The 19,758-nt window shown below is 41.6% G+C and overlaps 1 protein-coding gene across 3 annotated transcripts in view; it reads right to left on the reverse strand.

Annotated features, from left to right (window-relative positions):
- The window catches only part of ATP10B (ATPase phospholipid transporting 10B (putative)), a 295,336-nt gene that overhangs the window by 76,204 nt on the left and 199,374 nt on the right, over positions 1-19,758 (reverse strand). For all 3 annotated transcript variants that reach the window (XM_064376502.1, XM_064376503.1, XM_064376504.1), the window contains 3 exons: positions 10,417-10,502; positions 5,638-5,744; positions 1,638-1,769 (listed from right to left, as the gene is read on the reverse strand). In XM_064376502.1, the coding sequence (XP_064232572.1) occupies positions 1,638-1,769; positions 5,638-5,744; positions 10,417-10,502 (325 nt within the window). The remainder of the gene's footprint in view (positions 1-1,637; positions 1,770-5,637; positions 5,745-10,416; positions 10,503-19,758) is intronic.

Below are 19,758 nucleotides of genomic sequence, written 5' to 3' on the forward strand. Positions count from 1 at the left end.
GCAAACACCACTGCTGCTCATTGGTTTGGGGTCTGCGTGGTTCTGGACTCAGGACATGAGTTTTTCTCTTGATTGTCCCTGGTTCTTTTTGGGATCTCCTTTAGTATCCCGAGAACCATTCTTAGAATAAGACTATAGACGGGGTGGGGGGACTGTAGGCCCCTCTTTACCTACACTCTGAGGATCAACTTAAAGGGCTCCAGATCACTCCCGTCTCCACCTCTCATGGTGCTTCTCAACTCGGGCCATAGGCTGACTCTGCTAAGGTCTCCATTCTTGGTCTTACTTTTGCCACACCCAACAGCCAACTGCTCCTCTGCACAAAATGATTTCCCTTTCTGCCTCTGTGCTTTGCTTGTGATTTTCCTGTGGCTAAGAGTGGCCTCTCTCTTTCTGCTCACAGTGGTCTGCCCCGTCCAGCCCCTACACTTGGCTCTGCCACCCTCCTCCTCTGGCAAAGGTCTACTCCGCTTGAGAATCAGCTCTAGAAGCGACCTCTTCAAGAATTATAAAGGTGGGCCCAATGATGTAATCACAAGTGTCTTGCAAAAGGCAGGGAGAGCTACTGCTGCAGATGAAGAGAGGGAAATGTAGGCAGTGATTGGGGTGGGACACTCTGAAGATGGAGGAAGGAACCACAAACTACAGACTACAGGCAGCCACTAGAAACTGAAAAAGAAAAGGAATAGATCCTTCCCTCAGAGCCTCCAGGAGGAACCAGCACTGCTGATACGTTGACTTTAACCCAGTGGTCCCCAACCTTTTTGGTACCAGTGACTGGTTTTGTGGAAGACAATTTTTCCACAGTTAATGGGGAGCAGGAGATGGTTTCAGGATTCAAGTGCATTACCTTTATAGTGCACTTTAATTCTATTATTACATTGTAATATATAATGAAATAATTATACAACTCACCATAGTGGAATAGGTGGTAACCCTGAGCTTATTTCCTTGCAACTAGAAGGTCCCATCTAGGGGTGATGGGAGACGGTGACAGATCATCAGGCATTAGATTCTCATAAGGAGCATGGAATACAGAGCTCTCACATGAGCAGTTCACAATAGGGTTTGTGCTCCCGTGAGAATCTAATGCCACCGCTGATCTGGCAGGAGGTACTGCTCCTTGGCCCAGGTTTTAGGGACTCCTGCTTTAACCTGCTGAAATTGATTTGAACTTCTGATCTCCAGAGATGTAACATAATAAATTTGTGTTGTTCTAAATCACTGTGTGTTCATGTTTTGCAGTGGCAATGGGAAACACACACAGTCTGGTGTGCAGCCCAGTATGAGTGGAACAGATTGCGTTACTGATTTGGTTCTCCTTCTTGCTAGACTATGAGCTCTTTGAGGACCAGTCCTAGGACTGCTTCATCTTGTTTTCCTCCCATGCTATGGGAGTGCCTGTGTTCAGTAAATATTTCTTGAGCAAATAAATATCAGATGATATTAAAAATAGTTAAAGAGCACATACTACTTTTAGGAGATTTTCTCTTGCCTTTTCATTTCATTGGCATCCCATTGAAGTAGGCAGGGTAGGCTTTACATTTTATTAGCCCTACTTTACAAGTGAGGAAACTGAGGAAACTTGCCCAAAGAAATCGTTACTGTGTTCTTGTTCTTTCCAGAACATCCCATACCTACAGCTCCAATAAGGCACATGAGGATGAGGATCCCAATGCAGAAGAAGATGTCTGTGTTTATGCGCCGCTCAATCTTGCTGCGTTTGTACCGGGGGCCGCTGTTGTTCAGCATGGCTTTTGTCTCATGGCCTTTGAGAGAAAATGAGGAAATCAGTCCCTTAGCTCCCGTCTGCCTGTGTCTTAGACCATTCCTTCAGCTCTTCTCACAGGAGCTTAAGATAAGAGAGGATTCACTCTTTTTTTTTTTTTTTTTTTTTGAGACAGAGTCTCACTCCATTGCCAGGCTCCAGGCTGTAGTGCAGTGGCACAATCTTGGCTCACTGCAACCTCCACCTCTCGGTTCAAGCAACTCTCCTGCCTCAGCATCCCAAGTAGCTGGGACTACAGGCACATGCCACCACACCCAGCTAATATTTTGTATTTTTAGTAGAGATGGGGTTTCACCATGTTGGCCAGGATGGTCTCGATCTCCTGACCTCGTGATTCACCCGCCTCGGCCTCCCAAAGTGCTGGGATTACAGGCTTGAGCCACCACGCCCGGCCCGAGGATTCACTCTTTAACCAGAACTTGCCCTGCCTCAGAAGGTTGCTGAGAACAGCTGTAGAGGCCTCACATAATTTACCAGCAGGTACTCAGTGAGCATCCCCTACATGCATGCCAGACACTGCGGTGGGCATTGACAGAGCTCCCATGCACAGGCTGTGCCCTGCACAACTGTAGAGCGTAGTTTTCATTCTGTAGTTGCCAAAGATTTCTAAGTTTATTATCAACAGAGTTCTGGCAAATGATAGTAAGCTGTCTTAAGGAAGGGCTGCCTTTTTCTAATTTACACAAAGGTTCTGTTCTGCCTGTTACAGGCTAGCAGTGGGATACAACGGCAAGGCATAGGATTCCCATTCTAGTGAAGATATGCAAGAAGACAGAAAGGATAGTTATCATTATTAATAAGCCCTGTGACATAATGAATACACAGTAAACCAAAGGCCAAGGTGGACAAGAGATGGTGTTGGAAAGCCTGCTCAGGGAAAGCTTCTCCAAGGAGATGACGTTGGAGAAAGGCCTGAAGGGATAGTGGAGTTTGCTGCAGAGTGTTTTAGGCTGGGGAACTGTATGTGTAAAAGCCTGTGGTAGGACAGCGCCTGGGACAAGTAGTTTCCCTACTTGAATCTTTGGTCATGCCTAAGTTGTTGGTGTTGCCTGAGCAAGAGGAAGGACCAAAGGTCCCCACCTCGGCACTAACCCCAGCTCCACTCCTATGTTGTAGTTTTGCATGCAATTTTGGTCAAAGAAAGGATGACAAAGTTTGAAAACTACCAATCTCTTCCAGTCACCTTCCTTCTCAACAGGGGAAACTGAGGGCTAGAGGGTAAAAAAGATGTGCCCGAAGTGAAAGAATAAGTCAACATCAGAGTCACACTGCAGACCTAAGATTCAGATTGCCAGTGTATTTCTCCTTTCACCAACCCCTGGGACCCAGGGTCACACACCTAAGAGCTGAGAGTCAAACGGAGACTTTGTCTTTAGACAGAGCCTCTCCTTTGGGGCTGCTGAATGTTAGCTACTCCTCAGCAGTCAAAGTAAAAAGAACGCCAGTCACGTATTTTCTGTCCAAAATTAAAGAAAATCAATACATCAGCTCCAAAAGCAAATAGCTTTAATGCTGTTTAGGTGGTTGCCTTGTGGATTTAAAGTAGCAATGAAACAGGAGGAATGAACAAATTCTAGGCTTCCAAAATTAGACTCAAGTTGCTGCCATTGTGTGTGTGTGTGTGTTGGGGTGGGGGGTGTTCCAGCAGCACTCCTGAGCCTGTAGCCTCTCTGCCTGCCTCTCAAGCTCACTGCATTCAGGGATCCTGTGACTATCCCCTTCACCCACCTGATCCTTGCCTTCTGAGACCCCTCCACTCTTTTGGAAAGAGTTGGGTTCAAAGGGAGGCAGTATGGGATGGTGGATAAGAGTGTGGGCTCTAGAGTCAGATAGAGGTCAGCTCTATGGATACCTGACCTTGGGTTACAGAGAGTTCAACTCAGTAGACATGTGAACTTGGGTGAGCAAATCTCTTTGTACTTCAATTACTCATCTGAAAAATGGGAGATGATTGTGGTGTATGAAGTGGAAAAATAAATCAATACACACAAAGTACTAAATCAGTTTCTGGTACACAGTTGGGACTCAATGTTTGCTGTGAGGAGCATATACTTGTACATTGGACCTATTTCTTCTGTAAATCTCACCTTGGCCTTTTTGGGCCTTTGACTCTGAAGCCCTGTTTTGTTTATTGATAATGTCAAGGAAGAAATGAGAATTCTGGACCATTGCTCTCAAGCAGGAGTGATTTTACTCCCCAGAAGACATTTGGCAATGTCTTGAGAAATCTGGGGTTATCTGACTTGGTGAGGGATGCTAATGCATCTTCTGGGTAGAGGGAAGAGATGCTGCTAAATACCCTACAGGACAGCCCGTCACAAAGAATAATATGGACCAAAATGTCAATGATGCCAAAGATGAGAACCTCAGCTCTAGATAATAACCGGCATCTTTTTCATATTTTGGAGGGCCTGATGTATTCCAACTCTTGTATTAGGCCCTTTACACAGATAACCTCATTTGAAGCTTATAAAACTACAAAATAGGAACTATTAGTCCCTCTTGCATTGGAAGTTTAACCATCTTGTTCAGGAATACACAGAATATGAATGGATTTTACCCCAAGGCAGCCTGACTAGCTGGAGCCATGATTAACACCCCACATCTGCCACCTTATATACCACTCCAATCACCTACTTATGTTTCTTCTTTATTTCTATTCAGGCAGAGAAGCAAAGCTCAAAACCTACGTGGCTATCAGTACTATTTTCTTTTTTAGTAGAGTGGAGATTGCTGGAGTGTTCATTTTTAATAGGTTTACCAGATGGTGTTGAACTCCATTGCTAAAGACCTTTGAAATAAGTCATTTAAACTGACAAATATAATCCCCCTCTCCTAAATTAGGGAAACCTAGCTAGGTGTGACATTATTTTTAAAAAGACCTGTTTCTCCTTGACAATCCCAAAGAGTAAATCTTATGGTAGATGGATATTTAAATGCTCTTCTATGTCCATCAGAAGTGGGGTTCTATGCAGACCAAAACAAACCAAACCAAAAAGCAAATAAGCAAACTATTCCAAAGTGTCCCAGTGAATGGAAGGCTCGGAAGAAAACACACTCTGGAGTTTTCCAGCAAAGGTAGACACTCCAGAGACCGTGTTTCCTCTGCTGTGGCAGAAGTCTTTAGGTTCATGTAACAGCAGGTGCACTGAGTACCTAGGAGCACTGGTGTTAAGAACTAGAGATACAGCAGTCCCAAGACTGCCCTCCAAGACTTTAGATTTCATTGTGAGAAGAGCTACATTACCTGTTTTTCATTGGAAAGCAGAATCAAAGTAGGAAGGAGAGATAGGCCTCCATATCTGGAGGCATAAAAATAAATAAAGATAATAGTAAAAATGCAACTACAAAACTAAAACCCACTGAGCCCTCACTTTGCTATAGGCAGTGCTGGATGCTTTTCATGTGTTGAGTAATTTGATCCTTACAAACACTCTATGAGCCAGATACAAATATTCTCCCCACTGTACAAATGAGGAAATTGAGGCTCCAAAGGGGAAGTCGTTGTTTGGTGAGGTTATTCCACAGGCTCAAGAAGATACACTGCATTCTGGCTTTAGTTAGTAGCACAAAACCACTGGGATGATTGAGTGTGAATCCCTTTCCCTGTCTTGTGCAGATGAGTGATATTAACTTGGAATCTCATTATGTCTCCTGTAGACTGAGTGAACTGCTGTGATTCCCAGCCTCCATTTGCTTAGCTGAGAAATGGGAAGTTACATGAGTAAATGGGAAGTTACTGTGAACTGTTGTCAGTTCCCACTGACTGACGATGGATTTGGAGGAGGGGATGGAGGAGGAAGGATAAAGGAAAATTCAGACAAAAGAAACTACCCAGAGACAATGACCTGCATAGATGACAATGCCAACAGCCACCTCGGTGTTTCTGATGGTGCAGCCTCGAAGCAGAAGACTCTCACAGCCAAATCCAGTCCTGGTCTTGTCAGGATGCTCCCTGGAGATGATGAACAAAAGACAGGAGGTGGTTGGGTGGCCTCTCCGTTCTGTCACTGGGCAGTGTCACAGAACTAGAAGTGGTGAGTGAACATGATCCTTCTTCTGTTTTTCAGAAGAGTGAGGGTAGCTCAGAATCTAATCTCTTTCATGTTCAAGGGCCGATCTCTTCGCTGCTCCTAGGAGGCCTGAGTGGGAGCTAGACCATTAGAAGGGAATTGTCCACCCTGGAAAAATTGCCATTTACCAACATAAAATGCAGAACTCTGCTGAAAAAGCCTTGGCTTCATTTCTCACATTCAAAACGTTTTTAGACAGGTTACAGTAAAGAAGCCGGCCAAAACCCACCAAAACCAAGATGGTGATGAGAGTGACCTCTGCTTGTCCTCACTGCTACACTCCCACCAAAGCTATGACGGTTTACAGATACCATGACAATGTCAGGAAGTTACCCTATATGGTTTAAAAAGGAAACAAACCCTCAGCTCTGGGAATTGCCCATGCCTTTACCAGGAAACTAATGAATAATCCATTCCTTGTTTAGCATATAATCAAGAAATGCCCATAAAAATGGACAACCAGCAGCCCTTGGGGCTGCTCTGCTATGGAGTAACATTCTTTTATTCTTTTACTTTCTTAATAAACTTTAAAAAACAAACAAACAAACAAAATTGTTTTGGGGTAAAGTGCAGGGAAACTGGCTTCTGGCCTTAGGAGGACTGGCAGTGTTCACATGCTCACTGTCACTCAGCTTCTGGGGACCAGAGTTGCACAAGCTGAACTTCCAAGTCTATAGAAGTCTCCAGGTAGTCTTGCTGTTCATACCATGGGACAGGTAAGAATGGTAAAGTAAGGAAGGGCAGGTCATGGGTGTCTCTCGTTCCGAGCCACATCACTCTCTCAGCCTCTCTCCTGTAACATCTTTTACTTGCTGAATAGCTTATAAATAGACCTCACAGGAGTGGCCCTTTGCCCAATTTATTGGGAGGCAGATCCTAAACGTAGAGATAGTTTCTTCCTTCTTCTAGCCTCAGGGAGCATTGCAGTTTTCCACCTCACTCTAGAAACTTATGAATCCCATCCTCCACTCTAGTTATTACCTGGGGCCTGGCCTTTACTCTATCCTGATGCCGTGCCTTTGAGATTTTCAGTAAGCTTAAATATAATTTCCAAAAACATTGGGGCAAACAGAAAATTAATAATCTGAACTCTTAGGGCTTTTTTAAAACTTATAATTCTTTAATACTTCTTATCACTAAGTCTAGTTATAAACCTTTTCCACTCAAGCCTCATGACAACCTTGTAAGATAGGGCATATTATCATACCCACTTTATAGACAGGAAAACTGAGGTAAGTTCATAAAGCCAGGATATGGCAGAATGAGGATTCAAAACTAGTCTGGCCTCAGAGTGCTATACTGTCAGTCAATATTCCTTTTAATGCTAATGATTCCTCACTGTGTTTACAAACTACATTTACTTACATAATTTCGTTTGGATCTTTGCAGGTCTGGGAAGTTAGCAGGGTGATTATTTTTACTTAAGAAAAAACTGGAAGCTCAGAGTGGCTGAGATTTTTCCAAGGCTCTACACTTAGTACATGGGACATCCTAAGGGAATCTAGGTCCCAGACACCCACCCTATTGAGATTTTCACTACATTAGGATACATGAAGTACCGCCCCGCTCACTCACACTAAATCAGAGAGTCATTTCTATCTTCAATTCTGCTGAACATGTCAAGGAAGATGTTTCATTTCATGCTGGTATATTCTTGATCCTATTCTAATGTTTGTCTATCCTGCTTTTTAATGCAAAGAATGCTATAGCAAATAATAATTTGTAGTTAGGATATAACTGTTTTGATTTCATTGTATTAATTTATACCTTTTTAAATATAGCAAGTGATCCTGGTTTCCCACAGGGCCCAGTGATATAAATTTTCCTTTTCAAATAAATTTTAGAAAAAGGTAATTAAAAATCTGGTAGATAAAATAGATTTTACTGAATATGATAAAAATCATAAAGGTGGTCTAAGAACGACTGAGGTTCAGGACCTGCCATTGTTCCCTCTGTATATTGAGGAGGAGGCTGGCTGTGGATTTAATATTGGGCTGATGAATCTTGCTTGCCTCACTGTCAGTAACTTGTGGTTTCAAGAATGATTTTAGAATGTTCTCAAGTGATAGCAAATGAGAGAGGCTCCTGCTTCTCTTAGTCGTAATGTTCCTTTTTCAAAGAATGGTGGAAAAGGATTTGCTATCTTATAGCTGCTGTCTATTTAGCGCTCTTGGATATTTATACAAGGATGCTCTATTATATTTTTTCTAGACTAGCATTTCTCAACCTTGGTGCTATTAAAATTTTGGACTACCCAATTCTTTGCTGGGGTTGGGGATGCTGCTGCTGTGTACTGTAGCATCCCTAGCCTCTACCCACTCGATGCCAACAGGACTTTTCCCCAGTTGTGGCAAGAAAAATGATTTCAGACATTGTCAAATGTCCCCCGGTTGGAGTGGTGATGGTAGTGGTGGTGGTGGCGGTGGTGATGATTGCCCCTGGTGGAGAATCACTGCTCTGTAGAGATTCTTTTGTTGAAAAGTCACATTTTCAAATCTGACACCCCTAACCTTCAAACAGATCATTAAAAGCTATTCATCTTCTAGCCAGCCTATGTGCCCTCAGGGAGCTTCTAAATTAATGAGACTCACAGAAGCTTCTGAGAAACCCAGAGGCATCAGACCAGTGGGTTTGCTCAGGAAGAAGGTGCAGACCATCTGTGGGTGCCAGGCCTGAGGGTGTTCTCCTTGCTAAGTGCAGCAAGGATGTGGGAGCACAGCAAGGAATTCTCCTTCATTCCATGGGTTAGCTACTCGATTGCCCAACTGGACTTTAGGACTCACCCGTGAGTCCCAGGCAGGTGGAGGAAGGACGGGTCTCCCAGAGCAGTAACCAGGAAGAGGAGGTGCTGAGGTTGAATGAAGCTGGGAGAGTTCTGTCCTGGAATCTGTCTGAGAGGGGCAGGCTGGAGCCCAGGTTGAAAGCTGAGAAAGCCTGGCTCTTGGCCTGAGCTGTTCGGGGGAGAAAGGTCCTAAACAGAAACCTAGCAATGAGGCTGTTCTCTAAGAGGATATGGAGAGTGACTCAAGGCATGAGTGATTTGGGATCAATCAAGTTCAAAAACCTAAGGCACAAGGGACGCCTTTCTCTTCAGAGCAGGTGACAGGCTTTACCTCTCCTCTGCAGCGAAGTCCTTTTCTGAGGACCCCAGGCCCTTCTCTGCCTGTCTCCTTCTGCTCACTCTGTATTTTAGAAGTAATTTGCTTATAAAACTACAGTTTCTCTGGTATTGTTCTTATTGTTTCTCCTTTCTATTTCTCCTCATATCCCACATGACCTGAGGACTCGTGGGCAGAGGAAAGCAAAGACAGCTGCAATTCAGGGAGCTGCTAAGCCTCATTCCAAGCCCTACTGGTGGAGAAGTTGGTGTAACATGGCTGAGCTCCTCAATGTATGGCTATGGAAAGCACACAGGGGTTGGAGTCAAAAGACCCCCAGATGAGTCCTGGCTTTGTGTTGTACCTGCTGTGTGACTTTGGGAGATCCTTTAAATGTATAAATTCTCAGATCACCATAATCCAAGTCATGATATTCGCGCTCTGGGGTTGTTGTGAAGATTATGTGAGATAGTGCTCTCTGGAAGTCCTCTAAAAGCTGCTAAAGCAAGCTTGTCTGATCCACGGCCCACATGCGGCCCAGGGTGGCTTTGAACATGGCCCCACACAAATTCATAAACTTTCTTAAAATATTATGAGGTTTTTTTTTTTTCTCATTGGCTATTGTTAGGGTTAAGTGTTTTTTATGCGTGGCCCAAGACAATTCTTCCAATGTGCCCCAGGGAAGTCAAAAGATTGGACACCCCAGTAGAAAAGCATTGTATAAGGGCATTTACTCACATCTGTTATTATGGCTCTTTATTTTGTGAGACTAGTGGTCTGATATGGGAGCAGAATCACAGTAAAATTCTTAGGCTGAACCAAAGTTGAGGAATAAGAATAACAATTATCCTAAAGCAGAAGCCACTGTGAACTGAATATTTCCTCTCTACCAGTTGCTGTGGTAAGGGTTTTGTGTATGCTAAGTCACTTAAACTAAGAAAAGAAAAACCCTTTGATACCGATATTAGAATTTTATTTTTTGGATGTGGAAACAGGCTCAGAGAGGTGAATTAATTTACCCAAGGTCACATAGCTTATAATTTGCAGAACCCCTATTCAAACCCAGATCTGCCAAATTCCAAAGTTATTGTTCTTACTTACAATGCAATACAGGCACTTAAAAAAAATGATCTTAATTAATTCATACTCACCTTCCTGAATCAGAGCACAATCTTGATTTTGATGCTACTTTACAAAGGTTTTTTTGTTGTTGTTGTTTTGTTTTCTTAATAAAACACTGAATTTAACCCTGCAAGATAATTATCATTCAACAACAACAATAACAACAAAAATAGAAAGTTTCCCAATTTAAATTTCTCTAGTCCTTTTTTATCACACACACAAAAAATAAAATTCCTCAGGATGAAGATGCTTATCTGTTTGGTCATTTCTAGACAATATATTTTCTAGCTGCAGTGGAGATACTTACTAACAGCACAGAACATGAGATACTTACATATAACCCTTAAATTTGTTGAGGTGGTTGTTGGGTTTCTCACACACGATGGTATTGTGGAAAAGCTCTGGTTCGAACTGTACCTCCTGTGAGAGAGAGGACTCTGTGAGGTTATTAATTCAGAGGGATCTAGTCTTAATAGGATCATTGGGAGAACTAATCACTGTTAGAACCATTGCAAATAAGGTAATCCCTGCTTTGTCACACTTTAATAGTTGTAATGTGTCAGAAAAAAAGAATTAAGTCCTCATTAAGGGAGAGAAAGCAAATGCCAATGAAAAGTTTGATGCAGGACAGGAAGGTTACTGCCCTGATTGCATTTCTCTGACCTGCCTGGGTCTGGGGCTGTAGCTCAGATCTAATAGAACTTACTGCAATGATGGACTGTTTTGAGTCTGCATTGTGCATGTGCCGATAATCACATGTGGCAATTGAGCACTTGAAGTTTGGTAGTTTGACTAAGGAATTGTTTTCTTAAAAAATTTAATTTGATTTTAATTAATTTAAACTTAAATAGCTACATGTGGCTAGTGGACACCACAGAAATAGATGATTAAAAAGAAGGCATTATAAAATCTTAGCACATAGAGAGATCCACAGCTAAAATGATTGTGCATGCAATGTCCAGGGTTTTACAAATATATATTCATTACCCAGGCATGGTGGCTCACACCTGTAATCCCAGCACTTTGGGAGGCTGAGGTGAGCAGATCACCTGAGGTCAGAAGTTTGAGACCAGCCTGGCCAAAATGGTGAAACGCTGTTTCTACTAAAAATACAAAAATTAGCCAAGCATGGTGGTCTGTGTCTGTAATCTCAGCTACTTGGGAGGCTGAGGCATGAGAACTGCTTGAACCTGGGAGGTGGAGGTTGCAGTGAGCTGAGATCACACCACTGCACTCCAGACTGGGTGGCAGAGCAAGATTCTGTTTAAAAAATATATATATATATATATATACATACATATATGTGTGTGTGTGTATATGTGTGTGTGTGTGTGTGTGTGTGTCCTCCACATCCACATATTTTGCATAGGTATACACTTTGCATTTATACATTTTAACAATGACATTCAGTGTTCATAGATCTTGAACATTTTCACGTTATTAAATTTTTCTAGATCTTTATTAAATATGCACAGAAACCTACTGTATAATATGTGGCAGGCCAGGTCTCACTAATGCAGGCCTCCATTACAATTGTCCCAGCACTGAGTAGCCAGGTTAAGCATTAAAAGCTGATCGAGCCAGGGTACTTATACAAAGGCTGGTGTGTAACAAAGATCCCAGCAAGGTTGCCTAGGCTCTTCCTGGGCCTTGAAGCGTGAGAAGATAACAAAGGAATTCTTAACAGGAATTTTCAGGATTAAACAAGTTTCACTGGGGATCTGAAGAAACTCCCCAGACCTCTACAAACAAGTTTATTGGGGTCTAAAAGACTCCCTTAACACTTATGATTTAGCAGGGGACAAGATAAGGTAATCGCTACAGCACCTGGACCCATGTAGATTAAGTAAATTTACTGAGGCTCCAGAAGGAAGTCTTTAGGACTCAGACTTTAGCTACAGATTAAAAGAAGTCAATCACTTATGTCTTTTGATGAATGCATGCTTACAGGTAGACATATAGCTCAGAAAGTAGATAAGCTCTGGAAAACTTTGTAATTTTGAGTTGGTCTGGCAATAATTTCCAAGCCTTCTCCCTGTAAACCGGTTACAGAAATAAAAACTCTCTTCCTCCCCAGTTCATCTGCATCTCATTATTGGGCCACAAGAAATAGCAGCCCAACCCTCAGTTTGGTCCAGGAACAAAATTGACCATATTTCCTTTAATCATGTTACTACTGAATATGTACAATGTTTTGTTTTGCTATTATTATAAAAATGCTATGAAAATAGTAACTAATAGAACAAAATAAATAGCATTTACTGGACTCTTATTTCTGCCAGACACTGCAATGAAAATTTTAGATATATTATTTATTTTCAAGCTTACAATCATTCTGTGAAGCTAGAACTTTAATTTGCCTCTCTGTAGAGAAGGGAAATCGGTGCCCATGTTCAAACCTATTTAAATCTCATGGGCTGGGATTCGAATCCAAGTTCAACTGCAGACCTAGGTATTTTAAACACATTCTTGATTCTTTACTTTTTAAAAGCATTTCTGTCGTACAAGCTCTTTTAGCCCAATGGGGGTGAAACACAACTACAGGTGGGAGAGCTTGCTTTCTGACTCTCGTCTGCATTGACCAGTACTACTTTCAACTTACGAGCCTCTGTTTCTTCATTTGTACAATGGGGCTAACATAACCTGCCCTACCCATCTTAATTGTGCCTTAGAAAACAGAATCTTTGTGGAAAAGCTTTGAAACGTAACATTCCACCCAAACAGAAGGCAGCAGTGCTAAAGGTGGGATTGGAAATGTTTTCATCAGTAGAGCTTTTAGCAAGGGGTTTGAGTTTATTACTGAAAGCCACAAGGTACGGCTGTTTAAAGGGGCAAATTGATTCGAAGAAATGATAGCATTTTCTGGCTTCGTGTAAATATACTGTCCACTGGATCTGAGGGGGTGCCAACATAAATAAACTCTCTACTCACTTGAAATAAATTACCCATCCAGGAGTTTCTAAAAATATGGCCCTTTTCCCTCCAGGTATTGATTCTTTCAGGGACAAACACTTGCCAAGCTCTGAGATGATGACAAATCACACTATAATTTGTCAGCCTCTTTCATGCCCCTGATGAAGTCGTGAGCTTCACTCCTGATTCACACCACTCAGCTCAGTGCTGGGTCTCTTTTTTTATTTTTAATTTTTTTCTTTTTGCCCCACTCTGCTGGTATGAGTGCTGGGTCTCTAAATCCAAACTCATTTCAGATATAAACGGCAGTGGGGTCTGAGCACTAATGATGCCTCTGCAATGCCTTGGAGACCCTACTGCTGGTTTAATCACACCGCCCAGGCCCCAGCAATGAAGTTTGACTCTTGTTCCTCTGTTGGGGCTTCTTAGCCACCTCCCTCCTGTAATGTCCCTTCCTGGTTCTGTGTTCTCCTTTCCTGCCAAGCATGTGACTTTGGTCCTCTGTCTTCCTCTTTTCATGAAGAGGTGACCTTGCTCTTTCTAGCTACGTGTCCCCTGGGCTCCTTCCTTCAGTTGGAGGAAGAGGGGCTGTGGAGAGGGGCACATGGGTCCTGCTGGCTGCAAAGACAACCACTGAGGCCCTGCTTGCTTTTAAGGATTTGCTGTATTTCCCTCCAGGGCAGCTGTTGGGCCAGCCCAAGACACAGAGAATTGCCCAGCCTTACAAACCTGTCAGGGCTCTTATTTATTTATTAATTTTTTTGAGACAGGGTCTCACTCTGTTACTCAGGCTGGAGTACAGTGGTGTGATCACAGCTCACAACAGCCTTAGCTTCCCAGGTTCAAACAGTCTTCCCACCTTAGCTTCCTGAGTAGCTGGGACTACAGGTGTGCACCACCAGACCCAACTAATTTTATAAAATAAAATTATATATATATAATATATATGTACATATATAAATATATATGTATGTATATAGATATATTTTGTAGAGATGGAGGTCTTACTATGTTGCCTAAGCTGGTCTCAAACTCTTGAGTTCAAGTGATCCTCCTGCCTCAACCTTCCACAGTGCTGGGATTATAGCTGTGGGCCAGGGTTCTTATTTTAACCTTGTTCAGCAGTTTCTGATTCCCTCGTGAGATGGGGTAATGTCCTCTCACCACCCTACAATTTTTCTTAGCTTATGGGTGAAGCTTGCCTAACTGGCCACTTCTTTTTGACCCAGCCTTTTATCTAAGGCATTGCCCTTTGATGAAAGTCTTGCTATCCAGCAAAAGGCCTAGGGAGCCATTAAGACACAGGAAAAGGCGAGTCCTTTCCAGAGAAGAGTGTGTGTCTCAGCAGCTCCTTAGGTCAGACCTACCTATCTGGAGTACTTACTATGTGCCAGGCACCTGTCATTCAGTTCTCACAAAGCCTTAAAAGGTTTGGACAGATGTGCAGTTGGAGACTAAATTAAAGTGACTGTCTCATGGTTGGTAAGCAGTAGAGCCATGATTGCCACTCACGTCGTCAGAATCCAAAGTCACTGTTGTTGTCATCACCATCATCACCATCATCATCACCTTTTATTCCTTCTCTCCTGTCGTTATTCTGTAGCACTTACTGAATGCTTGTTGTGTACTAAGAATCGACTAAATATTTTATATATGCCATCTTCTTTGATTCTTACAATAATTCTATCAGGTATTTACCATTATTATCCCTATTTTACAGATAAAGGAATTGAGACTTAGGGAGAATCCATGATTTCCCCAGTGCCATCCAGCCAGCAAAGCAGAAAAACAGGCTTTAACCTTGGCATCACTTACTCTCTAAGAGTCTGCTCCTTAACCACAGTGACATCTGGATGCACAGAAGAAAGACGAATATTTAAGCTCTCCTTTTGGCCCTATTTCTCTATATTCACTACCCAATTCCTCTGAAGGACCCGATTTAATAAATGAATTCATTCTCTAATATATAGAAAATATACAAACATTACAACAAATAAGTAATGCAATGTGTTACCTCTTCCAAGTACATTTCCACTTTAAATGAAGTACCTACAAAGGGTACGGGTTAAAGTTAAGGCACTATTTTGCCTAGAAGACATTTTTAAAAAATACATATATTTTATTGCACTTTAGGTTCTGGGGTACACGTGAAGAACATATGGGATTGTTGCAAAGGTACATACATGGCAATGTGGTTTGCTGCCTCCATCCCCATCCCCTATATCTGACACTTCTCCCCATGTTATCCCTCCCCAACTACCTAATACCTGCTGTCCCTCCCCTAGTCCCCCCAACAGACCCTAGTGTGTGATGCTCCCCTCCCTGTGTCCATGTGTTCTCATTGTTCAACACTCGCCTATGAGTGAGAACATGCAATGTTTGATTTTCTGTTCTTGTGTCAGTTTGCTGAGAATGATAGTTTCCAGGTTTATCCATGTCCCTACAAAGGACACGAACTCATCATTTTTTATGGCTGCATAGTATTCCATGGTGTATATGTGCCACATTTTCCCTGTCCAGTCTATCATTGATGGGCAGTTGGGTTGGTTCCAGGTCTTTGCTATTGTAAACAGTGTCGCAGTGAACATACGTGTGCATGTGTCTTTATAGTAGAACGATTTATAATCCTTTGGATATATACCCAATAATGGGATTGCTGGGTCAAATGGAATTTCTATTTCTAGGTCTTTGAGGAATGGCCACACTGTCTTCCACAATGGTTGAGCTAATTTATACTCCCACCAACAGTGTAAAAGTGTTCCTATTCAAAAGTGTTCCACATCCTCTCCAGCATCTGTTGTCTCCAGATTTTTTACTGATTGCCATTCTAACTGGCATGAGATGGTATCTCAATGTGGTTTTGATTTGCATTTCTCTAATGACCAGTGATGATGAGCATTTTTTCATATGTTTGTTGGCCTCATATTTGAAAAGTGTCTGTTCATATCCTTCACCCACTTTTGAATGGGTTTGTTTTTTTCTTGTAAATCTGTTTTAGTTCTTTGTAGAGTCTGGATATTAGCTCTTTGTCAGATGGGTAGATTGCAAAATTTTTTTCCCATTCTGTTCGTTGCCAGTTCACTCTAATGATTGTTTCTTTTTATGTGCGGAAGCTCTGGAGTTTAATTAGATCCCATTTGTCTATTTTGGCTTTTGTTGCCAATGCTTTTGGTGTTTTAGTTAGGAAGTCCTTGCTTATGCCTATGTCCTGAATGGCTTTGCCTAGGTTTTCTTCTAGGGTTTTTATGGTGTTAGGTCTTATGTTTAAGTCTTTAACCCATCTGGAGTTAATTTTAGTGTAAGGTGTCAGGAAGGGGTCCAGTTTCTGCTTTCTGCACATGGCTAGTCAGTTTTCCCAACATCATTTATGAAGCAGGGAATCCTTTCCCCATTGCTTGTTTTTGTCAGGTTTGTCAAAGATTGGATGGTTGTAGATGTGTGGCATTGCCTCTGAGGCCTCTGTTCAGTTCCAGTGGTCTATATCTCTGTTTTGGTACCAGTGCCATGTTGTTTTCATTACTGTAGCCTTGTAGTATAGTTTGAAGTCAGGTAGCATGATATCTCCAGCTTTGTTCTTTCTGCTTAGAATTGACTTGGTTATGTGGGCTCTCTTTTGGTTCCATATGAAGTTTAAGGTGGTTTTTTTTCCCAGTTCTGTGAAGAGGGTCATAGGTAGCTTGATGGGGATAGCATTGAATCTATAAATTACTTTAGGCAGTGTGGCCATTTTCACAATATTTATTCTTCCTAACCATGAGCATGGAATGTTTCTCCATCTGTTTGTGTCCTCTCTTATTTTGTTGAGCAGTGGTTTCTAGTTCTCCTTGAAGAGATCCTTTACATCCTTTGTTAGTCATATTCCTAGGTATTTTATTCTCTTTGTAGCAAATGTAAATGGGAGTTGGTTCTTGATTTGGCTCTCTTTAAGTCTGTTATTGGTGTATAGGAATGCTTGTGATTTCTGCACATTGATTTTGTATCCTGAGACTTTGCTGATGTTGCTTATCGGTTTCAGGAGATTTTGGGCTGAGACGATGGGGTCTTGTAAATATACAATCATGTCATCTGCAAATAGGGACAATTTGACTTCCTCCTTTCCTAATTGAATACCCTTTATTTCTTTTTCTTGCGTGATTGCTTTAGCTAGAACTTCCAATACTATATTGAATAGGAGTAGTGAGAGAGGGCATCCTTGTCTAATGCAGATTTCAAAGGGAATGCTTCCAGTTTTTGCCCATTCAGTATGATATTGGCTCTGGGTTTGTCATAAATAGCTTTTATTATTTTGAGATACGTTCCATCGATACCTAGTTTATTGAGAGTTTTTAGCACAGAGGGCTGTTGAATTTTGTTGAAGGCCTTCTCTGCATCTATTGAGATAATCATGTGGTTTTTGTCTTTGGTTCTGTTTATGTGGTGGATTACATTTATAGACTTCCGTATGTTGAAGCAGCCTTGCATCTCCGGGATGAAGCCTACTTGATCGTGATGGATAAGCTTTTTGATATACTGTTGCAATCAGTTTGCCAGTATTTTATTGAAGATTTTTGCAACTGTGTTTATCATGGATATTGGCCTGAAGTTTTCTTTTCTTGTTGAGTCTCTGACGGGTTTTGGTATCAGGATGATGTTTGTCTCATAAAATGATTTGGGAATTATTCCCTTTTTTTTGGATTGTTTGTAATAGTTTCAGAAGGAATGGTACCAGCTCCTCCTTGTATGTCTGGGAGAATTCGGCTGTGAACCCATCTGGACCTGGGCTTTTTTGGTTGGTAGGCTATTAATTGCTGCCTCAACTTCAGCCCTTGTTATTGGTCTATTCAGGGTTTTAACATCTTCCTGGTTTAGGCTTGGGAGGGTGTAAGTGTCCAGGAATTTATCCATTTCTTCCAGGTTTACTGGTTTATGTGCATAGAGTTGTTTGTAGTAATCTCTGATGGTGGTTTGTATTTCTGTAGAATTGGTGGTGATATCCCCTTTATCATTTTTTATTGCATCTATTTGATTCTTCTCTCTTTTTTATTAATCTGGCTACTGGTCTGTCTATTTTGTTGATCTTTTCAAAAAAACCAGATCCTGGATTTATTAATTTTTTGAAGGTTTTTTTTTTGTGTGTTTCTATCTCCTTCAGTTCTGCTCTGATCTTAGTTATTTCTTGTTTTCTCCTAGCTTTTGAGTTTTCTTGATCTTGCTCCTTTAGCTCTTTCCATTTTGATGATAGCATGTCAATTTTAGATCTTTCCTTGCTTCTCATGTGGGCATTTATTGCTATAAATTTTCCTCTAGACACTGCTTTAAATGTATCCAAGAGATTCTGGTACGTTGTGTCTTTGTTCTCGTTGGTTTCGAAGAAGATCTTTATTTCTGCCTTCATTTCATTATTTATCCAGTCAACATTCAAGAGCCAATTGTTCAGTTTCCATGAAGTTGTGTGGTTTGGAGTTATGTTAGTTTCTTAATCCTGAGCTCTAATTTGATTGCACTGTGGTCTGAGAGACTGTTATGATTTCTATTCTTTTGCATTTGCTGAGGAGTGTTTTACTTCTAGTTATGTGGTCAATTTTGGAGTAGGTGTGATGTGGTGCTGAGAAGAATGTTTATTCTGTAGATTTGGGGTGGAGAGTTCTGTAAATGTCTATTTGGTTTGCTTGGTCCAGATCTGAGTTCAAGTCCTGGATATCCTTGTTAATTTTCTGTCTTGTTGATTTGTCTAATATTGACAGTGGAGTGTTAAAGTCTCCCACTATTATTGTGTGGTCATCTAAGTCTCTTTGTAGGTCATTAAGAACTTGCTTTATGTATCTGGGTGCTCCTGTATTGGGTGCATATATATTTAGGATTGTTAGGTCTTCTTGTTGCATTGATCCTTTACCATTATGTAATGCCCTTGTCTCTTTTGATCTTTGTTGGTTTAAAGTCTATTTTATCAGGGACTAGGATTATAACTCCTGCTTTTTTTTTGTTCTCCATTTGCTTGGTAAATCTTCCTCCATCCCTTTATTTTGAGCCTATGTGTGTCCTTGCATGTGAGATGGGTTTCCTGAATACAGCACACCGATGGGTCTTGACTTTTTATCCAATTTGCCAGTCTGTGTCTTTTGATTGGGGCATTTAGCCCATTTACATTTAGGGTTAATATTGTTATGTGTGAATTTGATCCTGCCATATTGATGCTAGCTGGTTGTTTTGCCTGTTAGTTGATGCAGTTTCTTCATTGTGTTGATGCTCTTTACCATTTGGTAACTTTTTGGAGTGGCTGGTACTGGTTGTTCCTTTCTATGTTTAATGCTTCTTTCAGGAGCTCTTGTAAGACAGGCCTGGTGGTGATGAAATCTCTCAGCAATTGCTTGTTCATAAATAATTTTATTTCTCCTTCGCTTATGAAGCTTAGTTTGGCTGGATATGAAATTCTGGGTTGAAAGTTCTTTTCTTTAAGGATGTTGAATATGGGCCCCCACTCTCTTCTGGCTTGTAGGGTTTCTGCAGAGATCCGCTGTGAGTCTGATGGGCTTCCCTTTGTGAGTAACCTGACCTTTCTCTCTGGCTGCCCTTAGCATGTTTTCCTTCATTTTAACACTGGTGAAACTGATGATTATGTGCCTTGGGGTTGCTCTTCTTGAGGAATACCTTTGTGGTGTTCTCTGCATTTCCTGGACTTGAATCGTTGTCTGTCTTGCTAGGCTAGGGAAGTTTTCCTGGATGATATCCTGAAGAATATTTTCCAGCTTGGATTCATTCTCTCCATCACATTCAGGTACACCTA

Source organism: Aotus nancymaae, unplaced genomic scaffold, assembly GCF_030222135.1.
Source record: "Aotus nancymaae isolate 86718 unplaced genomic scaffold, 86718_ANA_hifiasm-v0.15.2.pri h1tg000015l_0, whole genome shotgun sequence".
NCBI lineage: Eukaryota > Metazoa > Chordata > Mammalia > Primates > Aotidae > Aotus > Aotus nancymaae.